We start from the raw sequence: 26285 nt of genomic DNA, 5'->3' as shown, positions 1-26285 counted from the left end.
GCTGAAGAGCACCCAAACTGGGCTGCACAAGAATTACTCTTCACTCATCAGAACGGTTTAGGAGCCTGTTCATGCCAGGCACTGGGCCTGCCACCAGGATACATGGCAGACTAGGTTTCTGGAATCTTGGAGCTGCCATTCTAGTTGAGGAAACAGACCATAAAGAAAGAAAGAAAATCACTGTATGTTGTTGTTAGCGGCATGGAAAGAAGGTGGACCCTGAGTGGACCTAAACGGGAAGAAGGAGCCACCAGAAGAGGGAGGGGAAATGTGAGAGAAGTTGGGGGAACAGCAAGCACCCAGGTCTTGTGCCAGGACAGAGCAGTATTCCAGGAACGACAAGACCGGTGTGACTGACGCACAACCAGCAAGAGGGAAACTAACCTGAGAGGAAATCAGAGCAGAAGCTGGGGCAGAGCACGCAGGCTCCCGGGGCCTGGCAAAGAGCCTGGAATTCATTCAGCGGAAACAGTAAGATGCCCATGGGTTGTGGCAGGGAAGTGCTACAGTGTGATCTACCTGCCATGTGAAGGTGGAGAACACGGGACAGAGACCAGCTGAAAGGGGCCCAGGTGAAAAGGGGCCATCCAGGTGAAAAATAATGGTCCTTGGACTAGGCTGGTGGCACTTGTGACATTTTTTAAAAATGGAGATTCCTGGGTCCAACCTACTGAATCAAAATACGTGGTAAACAGGGCCTAAAAATCTATATTTTCAAATGAGTCTTTCTCAGCCACTCTAGCACTGGTCCAGGGACTGGCACTTGAGACCCACTGGTTTAATCACAGCAAACTATCAGCAAAATGCTAAAACATTCAAGACTGATGTTCTTGTAAATATTGTTAAATTTTTCTGAAATGACTGATAATTTTAACAATAAAAATATTTGAGATTATCTATTTAACTTGAAATGGTATCAAATTCAAAGCCCTTAAACACAGATATGAAAATAATCCTCTTTTAAAAATCACCTACCTGAGCCTGTTAATTCCTGGAAAAATCTGAACACCACTACTGGAGAACTGAGTTCATCTTCCACCTGCAAAAATGGAAGTCTGGTATTACCAAGTAATATTAAATTCCACACATCTACAAAATGAAATGGTGAATTTGAAAAATAGGCTAGAGATGCTCTATTTTGTAAATAACAAATTAAAATTCAAAGTGGCCAGGTGCGGTGGCTCACGCCTGTAATCCCAGCTCTCTGGGAGGCCGAGGCAGATGGATTGTTTGAGCTCAGGAGTTCGAGACCAGCCTGAGCAAGAGCGAGACCCCATCTCTACTAAAAATAAAAAGAAATTATATGGACAACTAAAAATATATATAGAAAAAATAGCCGGGCATGGTGGTGCATGCCTATAGTACCAGCTACTCGGGAGGCTGAGGCAGGAGGACTGCTTGAGCCAAGGAGTTTGAGGTTGCTGTGAGCTAGGCTGACGCCACAGCACTCTAGCCCGGGCCACAGAGTAAGACTCTGTCTCAAAAAAAAAAAAAAAAAGAAATACTACACAGGGTTATATACATACACTGCTGGTTCTACATACATACGTTGCTGGTTCAGCAACGCAGCAGACTGAGCTAATACCAAAGGTATCAATTCCATACACCCAAAATGCTGCATTAAATATAACCAAATATGACCAAAAAAAAGTTAAGCCATTGCTAGGCTCACAGAAAAAGGATGAATCCAGACAGAGGGAAGAGAAAGACAACTGTAAGCTGGGCTGCAGCAGAAGGGCAGCATGTTTCGGGCCTGGCACTTGGCTTTCATGGCTTGGATCTTGGGTGTTTCTTTGAGACAATATCTCAATCTACTGCCTGGGCTACAGCGCAGTGCGTCATTATAGCTCACTGCAACCTCCAACTCCTGGGCTCACTCAGTCCGCCTGCTTCAGCTTCCTAAATAGCTGAGACTACAGGCATTCACCACCACACCCAGCCAGGTTTTCTATTTTTTGTAGGATGGACGTCTCACCATGTTGCTCAGGCTGGTCTTGAACTCCTGGCCTCAAACAATCTTCCCACCTCTGCCTCCAACAGTGCCAGGACTATGACATGAGTCACCACACCTGGCTGGGTCTTGGGTTTTAAGGCCCACATAAAGGATGGTAGTGAGTCTGCGTAAAACCCTTACGAAGCTTCTACAGGCAAAAATAGTCAACAAATATGATTTCAGATAGTAACAAGTGCAATGAAGAAGGAAAAAACCCAGGGGATAGAAAGTGATGGATGGTGGTGGGAAGTTATCTCAGGGTGGTCAGGAAAGGCCTTTCTGAAAAGGTGAGATCTGAACTAAGACCTGAAAGAAACCAGCCATGAGAAGAATTGGGGGGGGCGAGAGGGGGCGGGGCGGGAAACAGTGTTTCTAGGCAGAGAGAACAGCATGTACAAAGGAGACTGTTGTGAGGGTTAAACAAAATAATGCATGTAAGGTATTTAGTACCATGTGTGGTATCTAGTAAGCATTTCACCAGCTGCTGCAGTGGTGATGATGATGACTGACAGGCCACAATGCCCCTTGGTATCTGCCAGTTACTGTATCCTTTAATGAAATAAGGAGCCATTGGAAGGGAGGGAGCAGGGTTTATGGGTGGGCCACGTGTGGCCTTACAAAGAAGCTCCAAAACAACTGGTGATTAACTAGCACCATCGGATCCCCCCCACTTGAGAATGAGGAAGTAGCGAGGAGGTGAGGAAGAGTCAACTGGGGGCCTCAGCAAGGCAGGGATAGGAAAAGCATCCGGGCCCAGCACTGCCTTGATTCCCACCAGCCTAGTCCATAATTTGGGTCTCTTTGTTTGAAATCAGAGGAGTCCAACCAACATACTTTCATTTGACAGCTGAGCTCAGGAGGTTAAGAAAGTGACTCAATGTCACAGGGCCACCCTGTGGTATCTCTGAGGGTAGAACCCAAGCCTCCTGACTTACATTCCTCCCTTCTGTTTTCTCAAAGGTCTACCTCCTTGTCCAAGGTTCCCCCAGCTAGAACTTGGGTCAGCTGGCCCCAGGCTCCATCTCAGAAGGCAATGCAGAGTAGCTGCCTCTCTTAAACCAAACCGTGTTCTTTTTTTTTTTTTTTTTTTTGAGACAGAGTGTCGCTCTGTTACCCGGGCTAGAGTGAGTGCCGTGGCATCAGCCTAGCTCACAGCAACCTCAAACTCCTGGGCTTAAGCGATCCTACTGCCTCAGCCTCCCGAGTAGCTGGGACTACAGGCATGCACCACCATGCCCGGCTAATTTTTTTTTTTTTTTTGTATATATATATTTTAGTTGTCCATATAATTTCTTTCTATTTTTAGTAGAGATGGGGTCTCACTCTTGCTCAGGCTGGTCTCGAACTCCTGACCTCGAGCGATCCACCCGCCTCGGCCAAACCGTGTTCTAAAACAGAAATAAACTGTACTAAACACATTAACTGCCGTGCGAGTTGTATTTAACTCATGCTAGTTTTGAGCCCAGGGCCTTGTGAAGCATATGTAACTCACATGTCTTCACCTTGGGAACTGTGAGAACTTATTTTTCAAGTTGCATATAACTCACACATAGAAAACAATAAAAAATAATAAATTTTCATTAAATTAGAAAGGATTATTTTGTTTTCCAAGTTTTTTTTTTTTTTTTTTTTTGAAACAGAGTCTCGCCCTGTTGCCTGGGCTAGAGTGAGTGCCGTGGCGTCAGCCTAGCTCACAGCAACCTCAAACTCCTTGGCTCAAGCGATCCTCCTGCCTCAGCCTCCTGAGTAGCTGGGACTACAGGCATGCGCCACCATGCCTGGCTAATTTTTTCTATGTATCTTTTTAGTTGGCCAGATAATTTCTTTCTATTTTTAGTAGAGACGGGGTCTCACTTGCTCAGGCTGGTCTCGAACTCCTGACCTTGAGCGATCCACCCGCCTCGGCCTCCCAGAGTGCTAGAATTGCAGGCGTGAGCCACCACGCCTGGCCTGTTTTCCAAGTTTTTATTCTATTTTTGTAATAAAACACCATGGCCCCAAGGAAAAAAAATTTTTTTTCTAGTGTGGCAACGTGTTAAACCCCAAATAAACTCAAAAATTAGTTTTTTAAAAAATCTTTTCATTTGTATTGTTTTTCAGAGACAGTGTCTTGCTCTGTTGCTCAGGTTGGAGTGCAGTGGTGCTATCATAGCTCACTGCAGCCTCAAACTCCTGGGCTCAAGTGATCCTCCTGCCTCAACCTCCTAAGTAGCTGGCACTATATAGGCCCAGGCCACCAAGCCTGGCTAATTTTTTAAATTTTTTGTAGAGATGGGGTTTTGTTATGCTGTCCAGGTTGGTCCTGAACTCCTGGGCCCAAGCAATCCTCCCATCTAGGCCTCCCTAAGTGCTGGGATTACAGGTGTGAGCCACTATGCCCAGTCTCAAAAATTAGTTTTAAACTTAACTGTACCCTGCACAATTGTCCCAGAAACACTCAGTAAATCTATTTAAATCAGAATTTGACCTATAAATTGCCTGAAATTCTAAAATATAGTAAAGCAAAACATGAAGACATTCAAATCTGAACTGATACTCATTCTTGGCTGTTAGCTCTGCTAAATCCTCATTTCCTTATCTACTTAGTATCCCTGGGAAACAATCTGTAACAGATTCATTTTAGGAAGATAAGAGCAAGACTGCTTGCTTTTCTCCTCCTCCTCCCACTTTATGCAAATGAAAACTCTGGTGTCAGAAGATTTCAGAAAGAGTAGCCAAAAGCATTCTGAGACACAAAATGATTTTTCATTTCAGGAAGATGGGTATTCTAAAGTCCTTGGGCAGGTGAAGTTAATGGTGTTTGTAAGATCTTTGTGCAATTCTACATTTTAACAGAATAAATAGATTACGTAAAAAGCACTGTAGGAATTTAAACATGGTATGGTACAAATTTCTTGGCTTCAGGCTAACTGTATAATTAGGTCATAAATACATGCATAATTCTCTTGCTAAGAATGTATGGTTTTTTGGGGTTTTGTTTTTTACTGGAGCTTCTGAAATCCCACCGAAATGTATCAAATCTGGAAAAAATCATTCTAAGTTAATGAAGTTTAAAAAAAGTTATTTCAAAAATAAATGAAATTATATACCGTACCAAGAGTTTGATGTGGTTCACTTTCTTCAAACTCTCCTGCAACCGTTGACTCTGCAAATGACAAAGAACAGCTAATATAATTTCATTAGACCGACATAAGTGGCTTTCAGAGGGTCTTTGCAGGTCTGCAAACAAGGATCTCAGGCAAAGTCATCTGCAACTTGCTGATTTCTAAGTTTGGCCGCCAATTTTTGCATTTCAAAATCTGCAGATATTTCCCAATCTTTCAGTTAAAAGTTACATGTAGTGATTCAGGAAAAGCTGTTTCTTAGGAGACATAAATGAATCCATCATATTAGCAATATAAGTCAGTGATTCAAAACCTACTGAGTACAAATATATACAAGTCACAGTACTGAATACTGGGGGAGACCAATGATAAGTCTCTTGAGAACACAGCCTGCTCAAGAGAGATGGTTAAAAGCATGGCTCTGCCACTTAAAACCTGCAGGACCATGGATAAGTTATTTAATCTGCCACTTACTACCTATAACCTTGGACAAGTTATTTAACCTGTCTGTGCTTCAATTCCCTCAACTATAAAATGCAGATGATAGTATCTCTCTTACAAGGTTGTTGTGAAGATTATATTAGTTGATATACACTAAGTGCTTAGAAGCAGTGTCTAGAACACAGTGTGCATTATGCAAGTCAACGCCATCATCACCACTGTAGTAATGTCTCAACCCCAGTTCCCTCATCACCAATAGAGGGATAATAATAGTGCCTAACTCATGGGGTTGGGACACATTAATCCAATTGATATTCACTGAGTATTGGACAGTGGAAAGCCCCTTGTGAAAACTCACTCTCTATATGTTATCAATGGAACTTACATTCTAGTGAAGTTGTGGGGATCAAATGAGACGATGTATATAAAGTACCTCATGGTGCCTGGCACTGAGTAAACGCTCAATAACTGCTACTGAAGAAGGGGGGCGGGGAGGACAGGGGGAGGATACTGATTTCTGCTCTCAGGAAATGTATGGTCTAGTATGAACTATAGGGTATAAATGTACACAGATAACCACATCTGCCAAATTTCCATGCAGTTTAACATATGCATTTAGCATGGGTGAATCAGCAGTAGGATATCACTCAAATCCTCAAGAGTAGTTGAGATCAGCTACAGTTTTTGTTTAAAGGAAGATGCCAGAGCTGTGGTGACCTCAACGGTTTGGTAATTAATGTCAACATTACTTTTCTGCACGCCACAGGCCACGGGGAACTGAAAAATTCCCTTGAGTGCCTAAACCTTCCCTAAATTGACTAAGTTACTACAGCAATAAAGGCTTTTCTTTCCTAAGAATCAAACCTCAAGATGTGAGCTAATAACACAATGAGAACACTCCTAAAAATATGTTGCTTTTGTAAGCATGATTATAAATCACAAAATTATTTTTTAATGTAAGAATGAACTGTCCTAACATATTATGAACCAAAGACTACTACTAGAGCAATATGAAAATACTAATTTTTCTTAAATATAAAAATGATACTTGATGAAGGGCCAATGCCCCAATAATATATTTAAAACAAAGATGTAAACCTATATGCATAGCTTACTATATGATCAGGTATTCCTGTCAGAGTTTTCCATGGATTAACTCTTCAAATCCACACCACAGTCTTTTGTTATATTGTCCCTATTTCACAGGTTAGAGAATGGAAGTATTGAGAGGTGACATGCTTCTGAATCCAGGTAGGGTTCAGCTCTCAAACTGCATAAATGACTTTTTTTTTGCTTTCTAAATGCTATGGTCTGAATGTTTGTGTCCTCCCAAAATTCCTATGTTGAAACCTAGTCCCTAAGGCAAGAGTATTAAGAGGTAAGGCCTGTAGGAGGTGATTAGGGTAAGAGGATGGAGCCCTCATGAATGGGATCAGTAGCCTTATAAAAGAGACTAAAGGAATGTGTTTACCCCTTTGGCCACGTGAGGACATTTGGAAGTGGCCGCCTTAAGGAACAGGCCCTCACTGGACACCAAATCTGCTGGCACCTTGATCTTGGACTTCTCAGCCTCCAGAACTATAAGGAATAAATTTCTGTGGTTTATAAACTACCCAGTCTAAGGTGTTATGTTACGGCAGCCCGAATGGATTAAGACACTAAACCACAGCATAATTATACATTTTTCACAATTAGAACACCTGAAATGGAAAGAGGATGAGAATTGCTCCCAGAGCCCTGCAATTTGGGAACCCAAGCCAGCTGGTGTTAAAAATATCCATGTCCTCCATAACCAATCTTTAATCTTCCTATTCCCTAACCCTGGAGAGTCAGTCAGTCACGGGGAACAAAGGGGAAGAGCTATCCCCCCAACTTTCTGCATCCTTCTCCACTCCTTAGGAAGTCATCTTGTAATTTCTTATCCCATGCTGACACTGATATTCCTTTTAATCTGATTTCTTCTGGACACAAGTGCTAAGAAAACCCTGGCAGTCTCTCCCAGAACTCTGAACAAGAAAGATACATGCGTAATTAGTCTGCTTGCTCAGGAGATGGTCCACCCAGACAATGAGGTTCTGGAAGGAAGGTACACAAAGGAAGTATTTTTCTGCCTCTGCTTTTGCCAAGGAGTCTCTGGGACTCATTTCAACTTCGGGTTTCTACTCACCAGTTGACAGGCATGCTTTATCCTCTCCACAATCCCATCAAGTCCCAAGTATTGTAACGATAACCACAGTGGCAGGGCACGGAGTTTGTCTGCTGGCTTGTTTGACGTAAGACCAGCAACTAAAGTCTAAAAAAGCCAATATGGATTTATTGAAGCCATTGAAATCTCACAATAGAACTAACTAGCTACCATTTACTACACACTTAGTATATGACAGATGCCATGCTAAATACCTGGCTTGCATTATCCATTTGATCTTCCAACAACTCTATGAAGTAAGTATTCTAAGTAATTTAGCTCAGAGACCTTGCTTTGTCCAAGGGTTTGTGGCTAAGGAGTGGCAAAGCCAGGATGAGAATCCAGATGGGTTCGCATCCCAGAGCCAGAGCTCCTAGACATTCAAAAGGTAGCCCCTTCCAAGGTTGCTCTGAGCATCTTTGAATACTTTGCCATTATCAACTGAGCAAGACACCAACTATTTTAGCAGTAATCACTTAAATCTTACTTTGCACATGCCTATCACTAACTGATCTATCATCAAAAACCGCAACTATGATTTTTTAAAAAATACTTTACAACCTAGTGGACAACGTGGATCAGGAGGCTTAAAATGCTCCTACTCAGTAATTCCACTTCCATGAATCTATTCTAAAGAAACAACTTGAAATGTAGAAAGATGTTCATTGCCTCATTATTTCAGTAACAAAAATTTGAAGACATCCTAAAAGTTGACAAATGGAGACTAATTAAGTAATGACAGAATATTATGCAATCATAAAATATCATAAAAAATTCTTCATACACATAGGTTAGTATGGGGTGAACAGAAAAATACATATGGTATGGTTTCACTTACATTAAAAAATTTTTTAAAAATGTAATATAAATGGAATTAAGGATATTTTTCACTTTTTCCGTATTCTGCCCCTAACCCAATAGTGAGTATTAGCTACTCCCACTCCCTCTCCAGTGCGAGTAAGCTTACCAAGGCAGGATCATCATGTTTATAGAGTGTCACTGCAGGAACAGCTGGCAAACCCAGCCACGGGCCAGGAGTCATCGTCATGCTATCACATTTAGTTGCAGCCTACCAAAAAAAATACACAACTCTTTGTAAGGTTATGAGAATACACTAAACCCAACACCCTCCTCCATAGAAACCATGAAAAGCCATCAGGGATTGAGTGGTTTTAAATTCCTTCTTTAAAACACCAATATTGAGTAAATCAACAACATACCAGCACTGATGAGGAGACATAACCTAGAGCCAATGTTGCCAGATTCACACTGGAAGAAAAAACACCAGTCTAAGAACTAATTATTTAATGTTGCTTATTCACTAAGTATGTACTTAAAAAAAAGTCTGTGCTGTTGTAAGTTGACATTTAAGTGTCTTTCAGCTATATTATTAGCTTTTATAACAGCAACAGAAGATATGGTTTATACAAATTTCAGGAAAACCTTGAAAATGCATTCAAATCAAAATGTGTTTCAGGGGACATCCTCCTACTTATTTAGTATAATGGCAGTATTATTCTCTACCTTTCACAGCTCCTCTTTTCTAGTCATCATGCTTTTCTTAGGGATAAAAGACAACTGCCCTGTATGATGTGGGGTGGGTATGGACTGCACCAACCACCCTGCATCCTCTCCCCTCTGAACAGCACTCCAACAGCCTTCTGGGAAACCATCCCAAACCCGTCTATCAACCTCCACCTGCTCCAGAGGTGGGCAAACAACCTAAACTATCAGAGGATTACTTTTCCCTGGCCACAGTGACTGGTTCAATGTAAGATTTCTGTTGGCTGGGACTTCTGACCCACTGAACACAAAGCTGGAAAGAAGGCTCAAGTTTCTGCAGCTACTTTGCACCATAAAAGGAAAGTCTGGGCACAGATAGAGCCAATATAGAGGAAATCAAGTCAAATGACTGTGACTGGGGGAGCACACGGAGAAAAAGACATTGAATCCTGGTTGACATTGTGCCTAAAGTCAGTCCTAACACTGGTCTTTTTTAGTTATGTGAGCCAATAAAATCTCCTTTTGCTTAAGCAAATTTGGGTTACTTTGTTATCTGCAACCTAAAGAGCCCTTAGTGATAAATGTCTCTACAAAGTGAGAGCTCAGATGTCCACTCTTCATGAGGACTATGGTACAGGCCCAACAGAGACCCAACCAGCCTCACCAATCTACTCACCCCTCCACGTGAAGCCATATGCCGTACTGCTCACAGAGTTCTTTCAATCGCCCAATCTTGTCCGTGTGTCCTACTGCTACAGTTCCTAGAATAAAACAAATAAACAAGGATATTAAAAGGAACAAACATTTTCTGAGTCTTTATGGCATAAGAGCTTTTATACACATTATATCCTAGGAGGGAAGTGACTTATATCCCTATTTTATTGAGATTTTCTTTGTGGATTGACTTTTTATATCAATTTAAAAAAATGTGTGTTCTCCATCACATGTATCTAATTGTGTTATTGAAATCTTTTACAAACTTATTTTCTATCTACTTGATCTGTTGATTCATGAGAAAAATATTCAAGCCTCCCACCAAGATTGTAGGTTTGTCAGTTTATACATGTGTTATATCAGTTTTTCCTTAGTTTTCCTTTATACATTTCAAAGTTATGTTCACAAGCATTCATAACTATTATTTCTTTTAGTAGATTACATCTTTCATCATATTAAGTCTATTTTATCCCACACCAATATAGTTATGGTACTTTCATTTTGGTCAGCATTTGCCGAAGATATCCTTTTCTACCCTTTTGTAACTTTCTGGGTTATCTGATTTAGGTATGTCCTTTATAAAAAAAATACACAGATGAATCTGGGTTTTTTCACTCAGGTTCTTTGAACATGCATTCTGAAGCCAGTTTAAGCCACTCCCTTGGTAATTTGATTGCACTACAAATTCTGCTAGGCAGATCCCTTCTCAGACAGAGCTTAAGTAAAACGTGGAGTCATGCATTCTCCCAACCATCCTAAATTTCAAGTTAGCAGCATGCCAACTAATAAGATTTCAAACCTTCACCAACTGCCTCAACAAACACAACTAAAAAAAGCGGTTCTTTTGTGAGGTCTATGCCAGGAAAAGGGCAAAAACTTTTCTCCCTCACATGGAAGTCTATCTTCAATTAAAAAAAAAAAAAAAAAACCCTTAACTGACACATTTAGTTTAGTTGAAACAAGATCAAACACCAATACATAGGTTTTGCCACATGACCTGTCCATCAAAACGAAAGCAAAGTGCTGTGTTTTAGTGATTGGACCATGCATGTTCAGATTCCCTTTTCATATTTCTTGGCAATGTCTGCTGACTAACCCTTGAGATGTGTGTTCTGGCATCTGCAATTTAGTCACACTGGTAAGTCACTCAGTCACATGCAAACTGCAGCCCCTTCAGGCTAACAGGTGACTGAATATGGGTGGATTTGTGTTTCTTTTTAAACAAGCTAAGTCAGGCAGGAAGTGGTGGTTTTCCTGCTGGCAATAAAGTGGATATTTAAGTGGTTTCCTGTTTTTTTAAACAGCTTTAGTATAATTTGCATGCAATAAAATCCACTCATTTAAATGTATAGTTCAATGAGTTTTGACAAATGTATACAGTATGTAACCACTGACACAATCAACATATAGAGTATTTCTATCACCCCAAAATGCCCTCACCCCACTGCAGTCACTCTTTTCCTCATTCCTCACTGGCCCTAGATAATCTTCATCTGTTTCTGTCACTGTAGTTTGTCTTTTCTAGAATTTCATATCAACAGAATCATACATTATGTAACTTTTTGTGTCTGGCTTTTTGTACTTAGCATGCTTTTGAAATTCATCCACGTTCATGTGAATATCAGTAGTTCTTTCCACTTACTGCTTAGTAGTCCACTGGATGGACATACCACAATTCATTTACCTACCTATTCACCAGGTGAAGAACACTGAGTTGTTTCAGTTATGAACATTAGCACACAGTCTGTGTAGAGATATGTTTCATTTCTCCTTGATAAATACCCGGAAGTGGGACTGATGGGGTATCTGGCGATTCTAGGTTTAGCCTTCTGAGGAACTGCCAAACTTTTCCAGAGAGGCTGTAACATTTTGCATCCTACCAGTAATATATGAGAGCTCCAGGTGCTCTGCATCCTCACCAGCATTTGGCACTGTATTTTTTTTTTTTTTTGAGATAGGGTCTTGCTCTGTTGCCTAGACTAGAGTGCAGTGGGGTGATCACAGCTCACTGCAACCTCTAACTCCTGGGCTCAAGTGATCCTCCTGCCTCAGCCTCCTAAGTAGCTGGGACTACAGGCATGCACCACTGTGCCCAGCTTAAGTGTGAGATTTTAAAATTCAGTTGAGAAAGGATAAAGGAAGTACATGAAGGAGAATATAGAGAAGCATTTACAATCTAAATGAAAAAGTGTACACATTTATACAAAATAACTTCCAAAACAAATCAACAATTAAAGAAAATCTAATGAGCTAACTTTACTATTATAGTTTTCATCACAATGTGGATACAGACTGTCTTAAACATGTGGTACACAAACATTTCTTAAGATCTGATCTTGGCTGGGCATGGTGGCTCCCGCCTGTAATCCCAGCACTCTGGGAGGCCGAGGCAGGTGGATTGTTTGAGCTCAGGAGTTCGAGACCAGCCTGAGCAAGAGTGGGACCCTGTCTCTACTAAAAATAGAAAGAAATTGTATGGATAGCTAAAGATATATATACAGAAAATTAGCCAGGCATGGTGGCACATGCCTGTAGTCCCAGCTACTTGGGAGGCTGAGGCAGGAGGATTGCTTGAGCCCAGGAGTTTGAGGTTGCTGTGAGCTAGGCTGATGCCATGGCACTCTAGCTGGGACAACAGAGTGAGACTCTGCCTAAAAAAAAAAAAAAAAAAAAACCTGATCTTTTTAGGCTAAGTACTTAGCCTCCCTCTTATATATGCAAAATGGAAGATTCAGGTTCATGACACCTACCAGCATTTGCAACAAGCAACAGGGGCAGTCTTCCTCGTTCTATGTCATCTTTAATCAGTTTCTCCAGGAAGGCAACATCCTGGGACCAAAATACAAACCATAAAAAAAATGAGGCAACCAATATAATAGCTATACAACAAAAAATTATGACTTCCAAAAGAAGCAGATGACTCTCAAAAATAATCACTCAAATCAATTCTCCATTCTTGACAATTTTTCTGTTTTCTCTAATCATAGATATGAAAATCAAATAGTTTTCCTTGAAGACTAGAAAAATTGGTTAAATGAGATTAAAGGTAAAAATTGTACGCATGTGAGAACATTTCTCTAATTTTAAACATTTAATAAAGAAATTGTTCTCTCAACCCCCCTCAAAACAGAATATATTTCTACTACTACTCATTGATGTACCTGAACTAGAAAATGAAACTACCTTGAAAAATGAAATGCAGAGCTCTAAAATCTATCCCTTCCTTTTCCTTTTGGATTCAGTATGGACAGGTTTATCACTTGCATGTCTAAAAATAAGATGAACTAATTCCGTAAATACAACGAAGAAACTCATTTTCAAAATCTGCCCATTCATAAATCTAGGCAACAGTGATAATTACTTAAAGTATGAGCTTTAGAAGGAACTTCTGGTGCTTAATTGGGCTGCCATGTTTCTACTTAAGGCAGGTAATACACTGATTACAAGATTCCCTAAGAGCCAGGTGTTCCTCACCTATATACCAACCAACCTTCATGGACATTCATGTAGAAGCATGTACACACAGTGGAAAGACCTACACAGTAAGTGAATAAGCTAATAATCATTAGCAGGCCTGCAAAGAGAACTTCATTTGAAAGGAACACACTTTCAAAACACAATTCTGTATTATTTTACAAACCAAAAGAAGAACTCACCATCTGATGCTGGGATCCAAACATAGTGTTACAGGGCACACGACACAAGCAAGGGAAGGGCAAGCCGAGCTACAAGAAGAAACACGCAACTGTACAAAAAAGATCTCTGCACCATTCACTTTGCGAAAGACTGTGGCTCTAAGACAAGCCACGATTATTCTGTTAAAAAATATCTCTCCTTAGGAACTCTAAATATTATAAATAGATGTTAAAGCACATTTAGAAAGTCAAGCCAAAAAAAAAGGGCCAATTTCCAAGTGCTTTACAAGAGGATATGATGTAAAATTTTCTAAATGAATCAAGCAACTATTTTTGGTATATTCTAGAATATACCAAAAGACAAAAACACTGTTCTATACAGAGAAACAACTCAGTCCTCAGCATTTCTGGGGAGTAATTTAGGATTCTTCCTCCAAGCATTACTGGTAACTAACACCAGCTAAAGGCATTCAAAGAACAGTATCTTATTTATGGGTCCACTCACCACTTACAACTAATAAATATGCATTAGCAGATATACATTTTTTAAGAGAGGTTGGTGTTATGGATGGAGACAGTCACTGTCAAATTAATTTCATATTCTTCATACTTAGCTTCTAAACTCTTGAGGAGTTTACAGTTTTAGTAATCATAAACAGTTGTAGCATATTGCTCTATGTAAGTAAGACCTGGTAGAATTTAAACACCAAAAACTTAATGAGCACATTTTCCTCCTTAAAGGATTTTTTTAAAATTATGAATGTGATACCCAAGTAAAATAAATCATCAAAAATACAAGTATTAAAAGTGAAAATTCCCTCCCAACCCCCCAAAAGTCACCAATCAACCACTGTTAACAGTTTAATATATAACTTTACAGACATTTTCTAGGTATAACTATATTTATATATTTTTCTAGGTATAAAAAATGTTCAAGCATGTACACACTTTTAAAAACATGAACATGACCATCTTATTATACTGCTCTGTCTCTTGCCTTTCTCACTTAATAGAAAACACTCCCACACCTTTTGAAGATTGGATTGCAGTCCCAAGACAGCCTTTGGTCCACAAGAGCCTTACTTGCAGTAGGTATTCAATACGTAATTTGTTTAATGTTTCTACAGGAATATTATAAAAATCCTCATTTTGAATACCCTCAAGAAGAGGACTTTAATTTCCTGCCACCAGTGATCACAGCTCAGAATCAACTTAAGACCTTGAGTTGCCTCTACATATCCCCCCAAGGATGCTTATGTCTTATAGAAGAAGAGTCCTCCAATCCTGTGTGTTTTGCCTTAAAACATTCTTGGCCAAAAGGGTTAACAATTTCTTGTCTCAAAGTAGTTTCCCCAGTTGGGATACATGCCCCATAACTTTAAAAACAGTAATGCTCTTTAATCTTGCAATTCCAGATTGACTCTGAAAATCCATCTGAGGAATATAACCCTAAATATAGAAAAAGATTTATGCACAAGGATGTCCATAACAGCACTACACAAAGAACATTACCTAAAAATGGTCACAGAAAGCAAAAGAATAGAAACATTCTAATTGTCCAAAAGGGAAACAGTTAATTAAATTACTATACACTCACTGGAAGAAATATCATGAAGACATTAATAACAAACTTTGAAGAATTGTTAAAACATGATAGTACTCCTGTTATGACAGTGAGTAAGGAAAGCCAGACACAACCATATAAACACCCACACGCATCCTCTGATCAAAATATGGAAAGAAATAAAGTAAAATGTTGACTATGGCTGCCTTCAGGCAATTAAAAAATATATGATAGACATATATGTCTAAATTTATTAAGCATGTATAAAGACCATCTTTTTTTTTTTTTTTCCACTCAAAAAGAACAGCAGCTAGAGAAAGGGGTCTACATGCTTTAAAAGTTTCAGAATAAAACAAGACATTGTTTCCTTAAAATATCCACCTTCTATCACATTACCTGATTACAAAGGTATTGGCCCAGGCCAGGTCTAGCAGCAGCACTAAGATATATTACAGGTTTTTTGTTATATAACACATCAAATCCATCCACTACAAAGTCTTCATAACGAGAATGAATGGCAAGCCTACAGATCTTTGCGAGTCCTTCTCTTTCTTCTTCGTGGAAATAAGCACAGCCATTTTCATACCTGTTAAGAGACATCCTCATATTAATATGCTCTTATTTCTGGTTAATTCTGATTTTATATGCCAGTCTTATGGAGGCAGTTCTTTTCTCAAGCTAGAAACTGTCATCCAGATCCAGCAGAGAGGAAATGTGAAAAATCCTCATCTTGGATGACTGACAACTCATTACAGGTGGAGGTTATCAATGACCCTTCATCCATACTCAACTCCATAAAAAGCAGAAACTATGCAAACAAGTAGAGATTAGCAGTCCCACAGATACAAAAAGCCTGAAGATCATGGTTCTGACTAAGGCCAGCACTGGATAACTCGGCCATAGTTATTATCAGATTAACAGCCCTAAAACATCCAAAGTAAATAAAACTGCCAAAAACACCAGTCAGGCTAACGTTTGCTTTTATTATCACCTGTCCAGGGCTTTTTATTCTTTTTCAATCACCTAGGAGGGACAATTTCAATTACAAACACCAGATTTTTACTAGAACAACAAAAAATTTCTCCTTTAATAAAGTTAAGCAAACTTACACTCTTGCTAGGCCAAGCTCTTTCTCAACATCTGAAAGTGAGGGTCTCTCAAGTCAAATGTTTCAACAACAGGCAAACATTCCTTTTCCATTAAAGTAATAGCATAAACACAGTAACATGGATCCTGTCTCCTACTGAATCCTTAATCTGTTGTCATTCCTTAATTATGCCAAGATTATCACAGTATAAAGCAAATTTCAATTTTATAACATATACTCATTTCCCTTACAACAGAGCTTCCTTTCTACGAAAGCACAAATTAGTATTTTAAAAGTACAGTCACAGCCCTCCAAATCTGTGGGTTCCACATCCATGGACTCAACAAACCATGAATAGAAAATATTCAGAAAAAAAGGACAGCTGTCTGTACCGAACATGTACATACTTTCCTCATTATTACTCCCTAAATGATACAATAAAAACTATTACATAACATTTACATTGTATTAGGTAGTATAGGTAATCTAGAGATGATTTAAAGTATACAGGAAGATGTTCATAACTTATATGAAAATACCATGCCATTTTATATAAGAGACTTGAGCATCCGTGGACTTTGGTATCTGTGGGGCATCTTGGAACTTGAATTCAGATCATTATTCTGTTTTCTATTAACATGTCCCAATTAGAAACCCTAAAATAAGTAACTGCTGACACTATCACACACATAGGTGCTTATATTCTCTCTCTTTACATATATTAATCCAGTTAATTAATTTACTGGATTAGCTCATTTAATCCTCACAAGTCCATGAAATAGATATGATACTCTCCCTATTTAACAGCTGGTGAAACTGAGGCTGGCAGAGGTTAAGAGGCGGCAAATTTGAACTCAAATAGTACAGTTCCGGAAAAAAGATCTCTCACAGTCTATACCCAACTCATAAATGTCTTTACTGGAAACTAAAAACTCATCATGTCTTTACCTGAAAATTCTGCATAGCCATAAGGTGGTATCTGAAAGTATCCTAGTTGTAAGTTTCCTCAGCTTCTCTTTGTCCAGAGTTGAAATATAAGCTCCCAGACTATGCCCCAACAAAGCCATGTGACCTTGTTCTCCAATATTCTGGATTCTGTTTAGCAAAATTTATTAAAGAAAGTATTAGAGTCAAAGCATAAAGGACATAGAGCTTAGGGACACAGTATTCCACAGAAATTTCTGTCAGACTTGAAATCCACTTAATGATCTAGAAGGCAGAAATTCAGATAAATTTAGAAAATTCAATGCAAATAAAGTATTGATAGTTTGGGGAGAAAAATACTTTTAAAATTCCAGTCCTAAGAGATAAATACCCCTCTTGCTTTTTTCTTTTTCGCTTTCTTATAACCATAAATTACTCCTCTTTTTACTGAGCATCTACAAACTATTTTTGAATAATTTCCTGTTAAAATATTTTTAAATTAAATACCAGCCTTAAGAACTATGGAGAGTAGAGCTAAAATAAAAACATTTTTTTAAAGAATTATTAAAGATCAATTCCCTGCATTAAATAGCTATTTATTATAGTAATACTACAAATTCAAGGGGGACTAGGTATTGTTTTATATATAATTAAAACAGGTGGACTAACTTCCCTTCTAAAGAGTAACTGTAAATAATAAGTTCATAACTGTTAACTGTAAACAATAAGAAAAAGACAATCAAATAGGATTGTGGGCAAAGGACAGACAGTTCATAGAAAGGGAAATATAAAAGGGAATCTTTTGTCTTTTGATCTCAGAAGACAAAAAGACACTTGACCTGGTTCATAATAAGCAAAATGCAAATTTAAATTATGCTGAAATAACATTTCTCACTTGTCAAATTTCTCATTTATTATAATAGAATATCAGTTATCAAAGATGTTTGAGTCTGACAATACCCTTACAGGCCTTAAAGGTGTGGAAAAAGCAGCACCCTCATACGTTGCTGGTGGGACTGCTAACTGGCACAACTCCACGGAGGGAATTTGGCAATATCTATCAAAATTACAAAAGCACACACTATTTGAGCCAGCAATCCCACTTTGAGGACTTTATCCTCCAGACACATTGACTTCTGAGAAATGACCCACAATGAAAGTTACTGGGTGCACCAATGTTTGTAACAGTTAAACATGAACAGGAGACTAGTTAAATATGGTTCAACCATTCAAAGTAAAACTAAACAGCTTTTTTTTTCTTTAACTTTTATTTGATCTTTTTAGAGTCAGAGTGTCAGTCTGTCACTCAGGCTGTAGTGCAGTGGCACAATCATAGCACACTGTAACCTCAAACTCCTGGGCTCAGGCGATCCTCCCACCTTGGCCTCTGGAGTAGCTGGGACTAATAGACACATGCCACCAAGCCCAGCTAATTTTTAAATTTTTTGTAGAGACGAGGTCTTGCTATGTTGCCCAGGGTGATCTCTGAAGTCTTGGCCCCAAGCAATCCTCCCACCTTGGCCTCCCAAAGTGCTGAGATTACAGGTGTGAGCCAAAACGCCTGGCCTAAACAGCTCTTAAAAAGGAGAAAGCCCCTGGGAAAAACACAAGGTGCAGAACATGCACATAGTATTTATGAACTGGAAGGGTGGGCATGGACATTTTGCTTGTGTACACACACACACATAAAATATCTCTGGAAGAAGACACAAGAAACTGGTGAAAACTGTCTATCTCTAAGGAAGAAAACCAGGTAGGGAGGCAGAGGTAGGAAGGAAAATTTTCTTTGTATACTCTTTTTACCTTTTTAATTTTGAACTAGGAGAGCACATTACTTATTCCAGGAAATTAAATTTTTAAAAACTAAAGAAAAAAATAAAATAAACAGTCAGTCAATTCAGCTGCAGCAATTCTTAGCAAGCAGAAGCTCCAAAGCAGAAAAGCACACAGCACTTATTCTTCAGTTCTTTTGCCAGCCCCTCCCTAAAATACAACACCATAAAAACGACAGGATCGGCCAGGCACGGTGGCTCATGCCTGTAATCCTAGCACTCTGGGAGGCCGAGGCGGGAGGATCGCTCGAGGTCAGGAGTTCGAGACCAGCCTGAGCAAGAGCAAGACCCTGTCTCTACTAAAAATAGAAAGAAATTATCTGGACAACTAAAAATATATATAGAAAAAATTAGCCGGGCATGGTGGCGCATGCCTGTAGTCCCAGCTACTTGAGAGGCTGAGGCAGGAGGATCGCTTGAGCCCAGGAGTTTGAGGTTGCTATGAGCTAGGCTGACGCCACGGCACTGTAGCCCAGGCAACAGAGTGAGACTCTGTCTCAAAAAAAAAAGAAAAACAAAACAACAGGATCTAATTTTAGTAAATGTCTTCCTTTTACAAGATAAATTATATATCTAAATGTCTTTCTGAAAAGGAAAAAAATGAGTATTTTAACAACATATGTAACTCTTAATGAAATATAGTTTCTCAATTGAGCAACCTCTCAGAATGCAAGCACTACTGAAATGAAGAACACACAGACATCCAGAGAGAAGCTGCCAAGTTCTCTGTTACCGGGTGCTCTGGGGCTCCTCATCTTCATCTCCGTGCATCAGGTTCTGAACTAACTGGAGGATGCTCACCATATCTTGGCCACTGCAGAATAAAAAGAGGTGATGGACAGGCGAGAAAAGCACACATCTCCCCCCATTCTCTCACTTATTCTCTCATCCAACTAGTTTTGGTAAAAGGTGGTTTTGTTTTGTTTTTTAAACTGAGTAGCTATGAGAGAATGTTTCGATATACAGTTTATACTTTTATAAAAACAAACCTCAAATTACAAACTGAATTCTGAATATAACCTTACTTGTAAGTAAATAAATCTACCTAAATACGAGTTTGATTTTTTAAAATGTCACCAGCTTTGCTCTAGCAACATTTCTAAATATTTCATTTGAATCTTGGAGTAGAAGACAAAGAATATTTAATAAGCATGTTACAAGGGCTGACAGTCCTTATAAGATGCTAGAAGGTCACAGAAGCAGCAAAAATACTCCAATACCACCGGTATATCTAGCTGTCCTCCATGTAGGAGTCTCATCTGTTTGGAATAACAGACTTAAACACATAACACAAGCATCATTTATTACCAGCTCTTCCCCAAACTGGGAAATTTGAGATCTGCTTAGAGCATAAAGAGATTTCCTCCTATTGGACATATGTTACTAAACGCTCATTATATGAGGAGGTGGACACTTATGAAAAGAATGCAAATGGCTAAAGTAGTGAGCAATGGTAAGGCAGTTGCAACTTGTGTAATGTGAAAATATTGTCCCTCCATTAATGAGACTATGACTAATAAAAAGTTTCTTCATTCAAAAAAAAATAGCACTGTCGGCCGGGCGCGGTGGCTCACGCCTGTAATCCTAGCACTCTGGGAGGCCAAGGTGGGCGGATCGTTTGAGCTCAGGAGTTCGAGACCAGCCTGAGCAAGAGCGAGACCCCATCTCTACTAAAAATAGAAAGAAATTATATGGACAGCTAAAAATATATATAGAAAAAATTAGCCGGGCATGGTGGTGCATGCCTGTAGTCCCAGCTACTCGGGAGGCTGAGACAGGAGGATCGCTTGAGCTCAGGAGTTTGAGGTTGCTGTGAGCTAGGCTGACGCCACGGCACTCACTCTAGCCTGGGCAACAGAGTGAGACTCTGTCTCAAAAAAAAAAAAAAAAAAAAAATAGCACTGTCAAAACAATGCCTCTAAAACCTAGCCTCCCCAAGGTGCTGACCTTGAACACTATAGGGATTCGGGCAGACACGGGACCTTGAGGCACACTTGGATGCTTGTGACGTGACCTTGAGCAAGCTACTTAAACTCACTAAGTCCTGACATTATAGAATTGTAAGGTTGCAAGCAGAGCACGTAAAGCATTTAATGCTATGCCTGGCACAATCCTAGTCTCAAATGTTGGGTATCAGCGTCTTTAAGCATGAATACTCCTGATCAGTGGCTTTAACATGCTGCACTGAGAATTACAGATGTTCTTGGGAGTATCTCTTCTGGGGAAACTTCTATGGAATCAGGACACTAAATAAACCTTAAGCCCTTTTGTTCCCTTCAGCCTGGGATGAGGAAATTGATAGAATTTGCTTCCTGTTCTGAGCTGTAGAAAGCACTTCACAGCTCAAGGGCTTCAAATCAGCCCATTTATGCTACAAACAGGAGCGATTTTTAAAATATTAGTATTTGGGTTGTTAGATGTGACATTTACTGGCACACTGTGAACCCTCTTCCATCCTTTCCTTTTGCAACCTTGTTCAATTTACATTCAGGTCAAAGGACAACTTAAGGGAGTTGTACTGTTTACTGACTTTCAGTTTCCTGGTTGTAAAAGAAAAAAATAATAAGTTTCCCTCAGGGACGCTAGGCTGGGACGTTAACTCCAGGTGACTACTAACATCTTATGAAAATTTTAGTCAGCTACGTATTTTTCTGATATTTTCCCTGCTAGCTCAAACCACAAAGGCTTGACAGATTTGTTTCAGTTGCCAAAAAATAAATCGTTCTGCCAATAAATGATTAAAATTGACATTTTCCTTTCATTTACTGTATTATAAAAATGATAAATCTTATCAAATTAAAATATCTCTCACAATAAAATTCAGTCTACCAAAGAGATGACAGGTTTCAAGGATGTACTAAGTACGATACTCCGGTTATAAATTCACACATCACTTTTGAGTTATGAGGTTGTATTAAGTTCTGGATGGGAATGAGAATCCAGTAGGCTCAGCATTATCACCAACCAGCCAATGGCATTTCAGTTTTCCAGTGTTATTCTGCACATAACTCTATTTAAATTTGCTTTGTCCTCATTGACACTAACCTTGTAAATCAAGGATAGTAAAACCTTGGTTTAAGAAAAATTTATACCTAACTAAAGGTACTTATCCTTATTGCCACCTACCTGCCCTGGAGTGGCCCTGGAATATCCCCTGATACGACCTTCTTTCCATTTTCCTCCTCTGTTCTTCTAATTTAAAGGAAAGAAAAACTGTTCATTTGTTTTATCATATCAAATTTCTAACATCTGAACATGCAAACATGTGACCGTGTTGCCTATAACCTCAAGTGACTGATACAGGATTTGAAACATTTATCACATCTCCCTGCCCTCAGTTTTGCGTATAGTTTGAATTTTTGGAAAAGACCATGAACAAAAATTTCAACCCATTTCTTTGTTAGTTGATACCTTATATGACCTGAATATATAGTAAGTATTTATAGGGTCAAATCAATATATTAAGTAAATGAAACTCTTAATACAATTGAAAATCATAAGTCCTTCCCCTCAATTTCAAAATCCTTTAATTACAAGGTATCTTCTACCCAAGACAAATACCAATCTTAATGAGCTGAAGCTATGAAGCTATGTGTGACATTCCGCAGGCAAGAGGTGTCTTTAACAGAAGGAAACCAGAGCTGGTTTCACAACAGGTTGAACACGTTTAATAGAGTCGCCTCTGTCCTACATGCTCACCTCTGACTGTCCTCTAGCATCTTCATCGCCTCCTTCAAGTTTTTTCCCATTTCAGCTAATGTAGGGTCTGCTATCTGCAAACAAACCAAAAAATGGTTAAATTTTAATAATATTCTATTACCTCTGTAACTTAATTCATCCAGAAAAATTATATGCAAGTCCACTTTCTTCTGGATTTATTATACACAGATTGTAAAGTACATGCATGATTCTAAAACGTCAAACGATATAAAGTGTAACGGAAAAAGTAAATACTACTTTCTCCTACTGTTGATATTTACTACTTTATAGTACATGATCAGTCCACATCATTATGAATGACCTAACTAAATGACCTGACTAAAAGTCTGGGGCCCACTAGAAACAATTTCAGAAAAAAGCGTTGTCTTATTAACAAGAGTCAATAGATTCCAACCAGCAGGTGCTTAGTCTGTTTCCTTTCCATGATCTTTCCTACCATCCCTACACAAGCCAACCCAGCTTGTAATAACAGTATGTGAATGTGGCGTTTATGCTTTTCTAGGAAAGGGAGCTGTAACCGACATAAATTTCTGGGTTGGAGTCCTAGGACCTCCTCTCTCACCCTGGGTCCCTAAGCCTTAAAGAGGTCTGTAGCAATTATTCCATTAAAAAATAAACCTGTCCTACTAACTTATACCTTAGCTCAGAAAAAAACAAAAACAAAAACCTGGCAGGGCACAGTGACTCACACCTGTAATCCCAGTACTTTGGTTTGGGAGGCTGAGGTGGGAGAATTGCTTGAGCCCAGGAGTTCAAGACCAGCCTGGGCAACACAGGGAGACCTCATCTCTATAAAAAAATAAAATAATTAGCCAGGCATGGTGGCATGCCCCCGTAGTTCCAGCTACTCAAGAGGCCGAGGCAAGAGGATTGTTTGAGCCCAGGAGTTTGAGGTAGCAGTGAGCTATGATGTCGCCACTGCACTCTAGTCTGGGCAACAGAGCGAGACCCTGTCTCAAAAAAAAAAAAAAGAAAGAAAGAAAGAAAGACAACAAAACCAAAAAAGTGCAACAAAGCATTTACAGAGTGTATATATCCACACATACATTTTCTGATTACAAACTGATAGATACCCATGGCTGAGAATTAGAATTTAGAAACAGTTATACCTCTAATTAGGCTACAAATTTATAAATTAGATTTCAGCTACGGCTGATTCTGCTGTGTAATGAAGTGGGTTCAGTATTTTTGCTACAACACTATCTAACACAGATGTGTGTGTGGTATGACTCAATTCAATTTCAAGGTTCCCAAGGAAACCATTCAATTGTATGCTAATTGTATAGAACTGAGACTTTAAAAGGCAGTTCATTTTGTAAAACTAACCCCACTGATCGTATCCCTTTATGAGCATTTTTTTCAATAACCATTTTATATTAGATGATTTTCAACTCTTTGTCAGCATGAGCTATTAAAATACTCTGCCACTATCAGAAGAAATATTACACATGTAATGTTAAAATTACTTAAAGTTCTCACAATTTAAATGTTGTGGGTGGAAGTCAAGAGTCAAATGCAAAGTAAAGTAGTAAAGGAGGTTTGGGAGCAATTCTCAATTTTTCAAAAAAGCTAGTAAAAACCTAAAAATTTATCTGGAATAAGGCTGTACACATTAATTTAGAAATTACTTATTCTTGCTTTTGTCTAGAGTGATATCAACTCAGTATGAGGTAACACTAGTACAACTCCTGTCATTATTTAGAATATTAATACATTCTATTCTATTTTCTATTTTGTTCTTTTTTTATTTTTAAATTATTATTATTATTATTTTTTGAGACAGACTCTCATTCCATTGCCCTGGGTAGAGTGCTGTGGCATCAGTCTAGCTCACAGCAACCTCAAACTCCTGGGCTCCCAGGTAGCTGGGACTACAGGTGTGTGCCACCACGGCTGGCTAATTTTTTTTTATATTTTAAGTAGAGACGGGGTCTCACTCTTGCTCAGGCTGGTCTTGAACTCCCGAGCTCAAGCAATTCTCCCACCTCAGCCTCCCAGAGTGCTAGGATTACAGGCGTGAGCCACCACTCCTGGCCCTATCTCATTTTTTATTAACACATAATTGTACACATTTGTGGAGTCCATGTGGTATATTTTTATTTTCTTTTCTTTTCTTTATTTTTAGAGACAGGGTCTTGCTCTGTCACCTAGGCTACAGTGGCCAGATCATAGCTCACTGCAGTTTCAAACTCCTGGGCTCAAGCGACTCTCCCACCTCAGCCTCCGAGGCTGGGACTACAGGCAGGAGTACCATGGCCAGCTAATTGTTTTTGTAGAGACCGGGTCTTGCTATGTTGCTCAGGATGGTCTCAAACTCCTCCTCAATGGCTCTCCCCCAACCTCTTACCTCCCAAAGTGCTCAGATTAAAGGCATGGGCCACCGTGCCCAGCCATATTTTCACCTTTTAAAAACTGCTGGTCATGACCTGCTAAAGTGATTTATACTCTATATAGGATGTAATCTGCAGTTGGAAAAAAAAGACCATTTTAATGAATGTTTGCAGTTACTAATAATAGTATACACAATCATTTATTAATAAAGTCTATTAATTAAGAAGTTTGCCATGATCTTTCAAAAGCAGAAACTGCAGTAGAAAAATAATAAAAAGAATCTTTAGAGACTAAGATTTGGGAATTACTGAACTACAGTCACTTTTAAAATTTTCTCAGCTTTCAAGCACAGTTAATGAAGCTCTTGTATATACTTTCTTCATTAAACCAATTTACCACAGTGTAACTTAAAAAAATTATACATTTACTTTTACATGATTTGGAAAATAATAACTCAAATCCCTGAATTCACAGACATTGTTTGGCACAAATCTAAGTTAAAAGGGGGGGAGAAGGGATGGCTGGGTGAAGAGGGCAGAACTACAGTGACAGAAAGCAGAGCAGGGACCTAGTACAAGGGAAATTTCTAGGAAATGCTCCACATCCTGATCATGTTGGTGGTTTTGTGACTACACACAACTTCCAAAACACAAACTGTAAAATTAAAATGGGTATTTTTATTGTATGTAAATTATCCCTCAATTAAAAAAAAGAGAGCGAGTTGATTTAAAGTCATTTTAAAAAAACATTAAGCAAATAATAGTATAGGTGGTACACTGATGTAGCCAAATTCACAAAGATAATTCATAAATAACTGCTGTTTGGGAAACACAGTGCTAAGCCTTTAAAGAGAAGCACCCTCTAGAAAAAGGAAATCTAAGATGTAATGTTAAAAAATGACATATAACATGGCCGGGCATGGTGGCTCATGCCTGTAATCCCAGCACTCTGGGAGGCTGAGGCCAGAGGATCGCTTGAGCTCAGGAGTTTCAGACCAGCCTGAGCAAGAGCAAGACCAAGACCCTATCTCTATTAAAAATAGAAAAATTAGCTGGACACCCGGGCATGAGACTGTAGTCCCAGTTAATGAGGAGGCTGAGGCAGGAAGATCACTTAAGCCCCGGAGTTTGAGTTGCAGTGAGCTATGATGATACCACTGCACTTCCACCTGGGGTGACAGCAAGACTCTGTCTCAATCAATCAATGGTATTCCCTTAAAATGGCTAAAGGCTAGGGTTTAAAAAAATACATA

General features: G+C 39.1%; 1 protein-coding gene across 4 annotated transcripts in view; it reads right to left on the bottom strand.

Annotated features, from left to right (window-relative positions):
• PDXDC1 (pyridoxal dependent decarboxylase domain containing 1) overlaps positions 1–26285 on the bottom strand; it is a 43581-nt gene that overhangs the window by 10392 nt on the left and 6904 nt on the right. For 2 of the 4 annotated variants that reach the window (XM_069486898.1, XM_069486901.1), the window contains exons 2-14: positions 22682–22755; positions 22109–22174; positions 19716–19796; positions 17175–17321; positions 15536–15725; positions 13597–13665; positions 12691–12769; positions 9903–9987; positions 8944–8992; positions 8691–8792; positions 7706–7831; positions 5088–5138; positions 976–1039 (exon numbers count right to left, since the gene is read on the bottom strand). In XM_069486898.1, coding sequence (XP_069342999.1) covers positions 976–1039; positions 5088–5138; positions 7706–7831; positions 8691–8792; positions 8944–8992; positions 9903–9987; positions 12691–12769; positions 13597–13665; positions 15536–15725; positions 17175–17321; positions 19716–19796; positions 22109–22174; positions 22682–22755 — 1183 coding nt within the window. The remainder of the gene's footprint in view (positions 1–975; positions 1040–5087; positions 5139–7705; positions 7832–8690; positions 8793–8943; positions 8993–9902; positions 9988–12690; positions 12770–13596; positions 13666–15535; positions 15726–17174; positions 17322–19715; positions 19797–22108; positions 22175–22681; positions 22756–26285) is intronic. The other 2 variants (XM_069486902.1, XM_069486900.1) reach the window with 2 other exon arrangements.

The sequence above is a fragment of the Eulemur rufifrons genome, chromosome 14 (genome assembly GCF_041146395.1).
Source record: "Eulemur rufifrons isolate Redbay chromosome 14, OSU_ERuf_1, whole genome shotgun sequence".
Taxonomy (NCBI): domain Eukaryota; kingdom Metazoa; phylum Chordata; class Mammalia; order Primates; family Lemuridae; genus Eulemur; species Eulemur rufifrons.
This window is presented reverse-complemented; position numbering and strand designations above follow the sequence as displayed.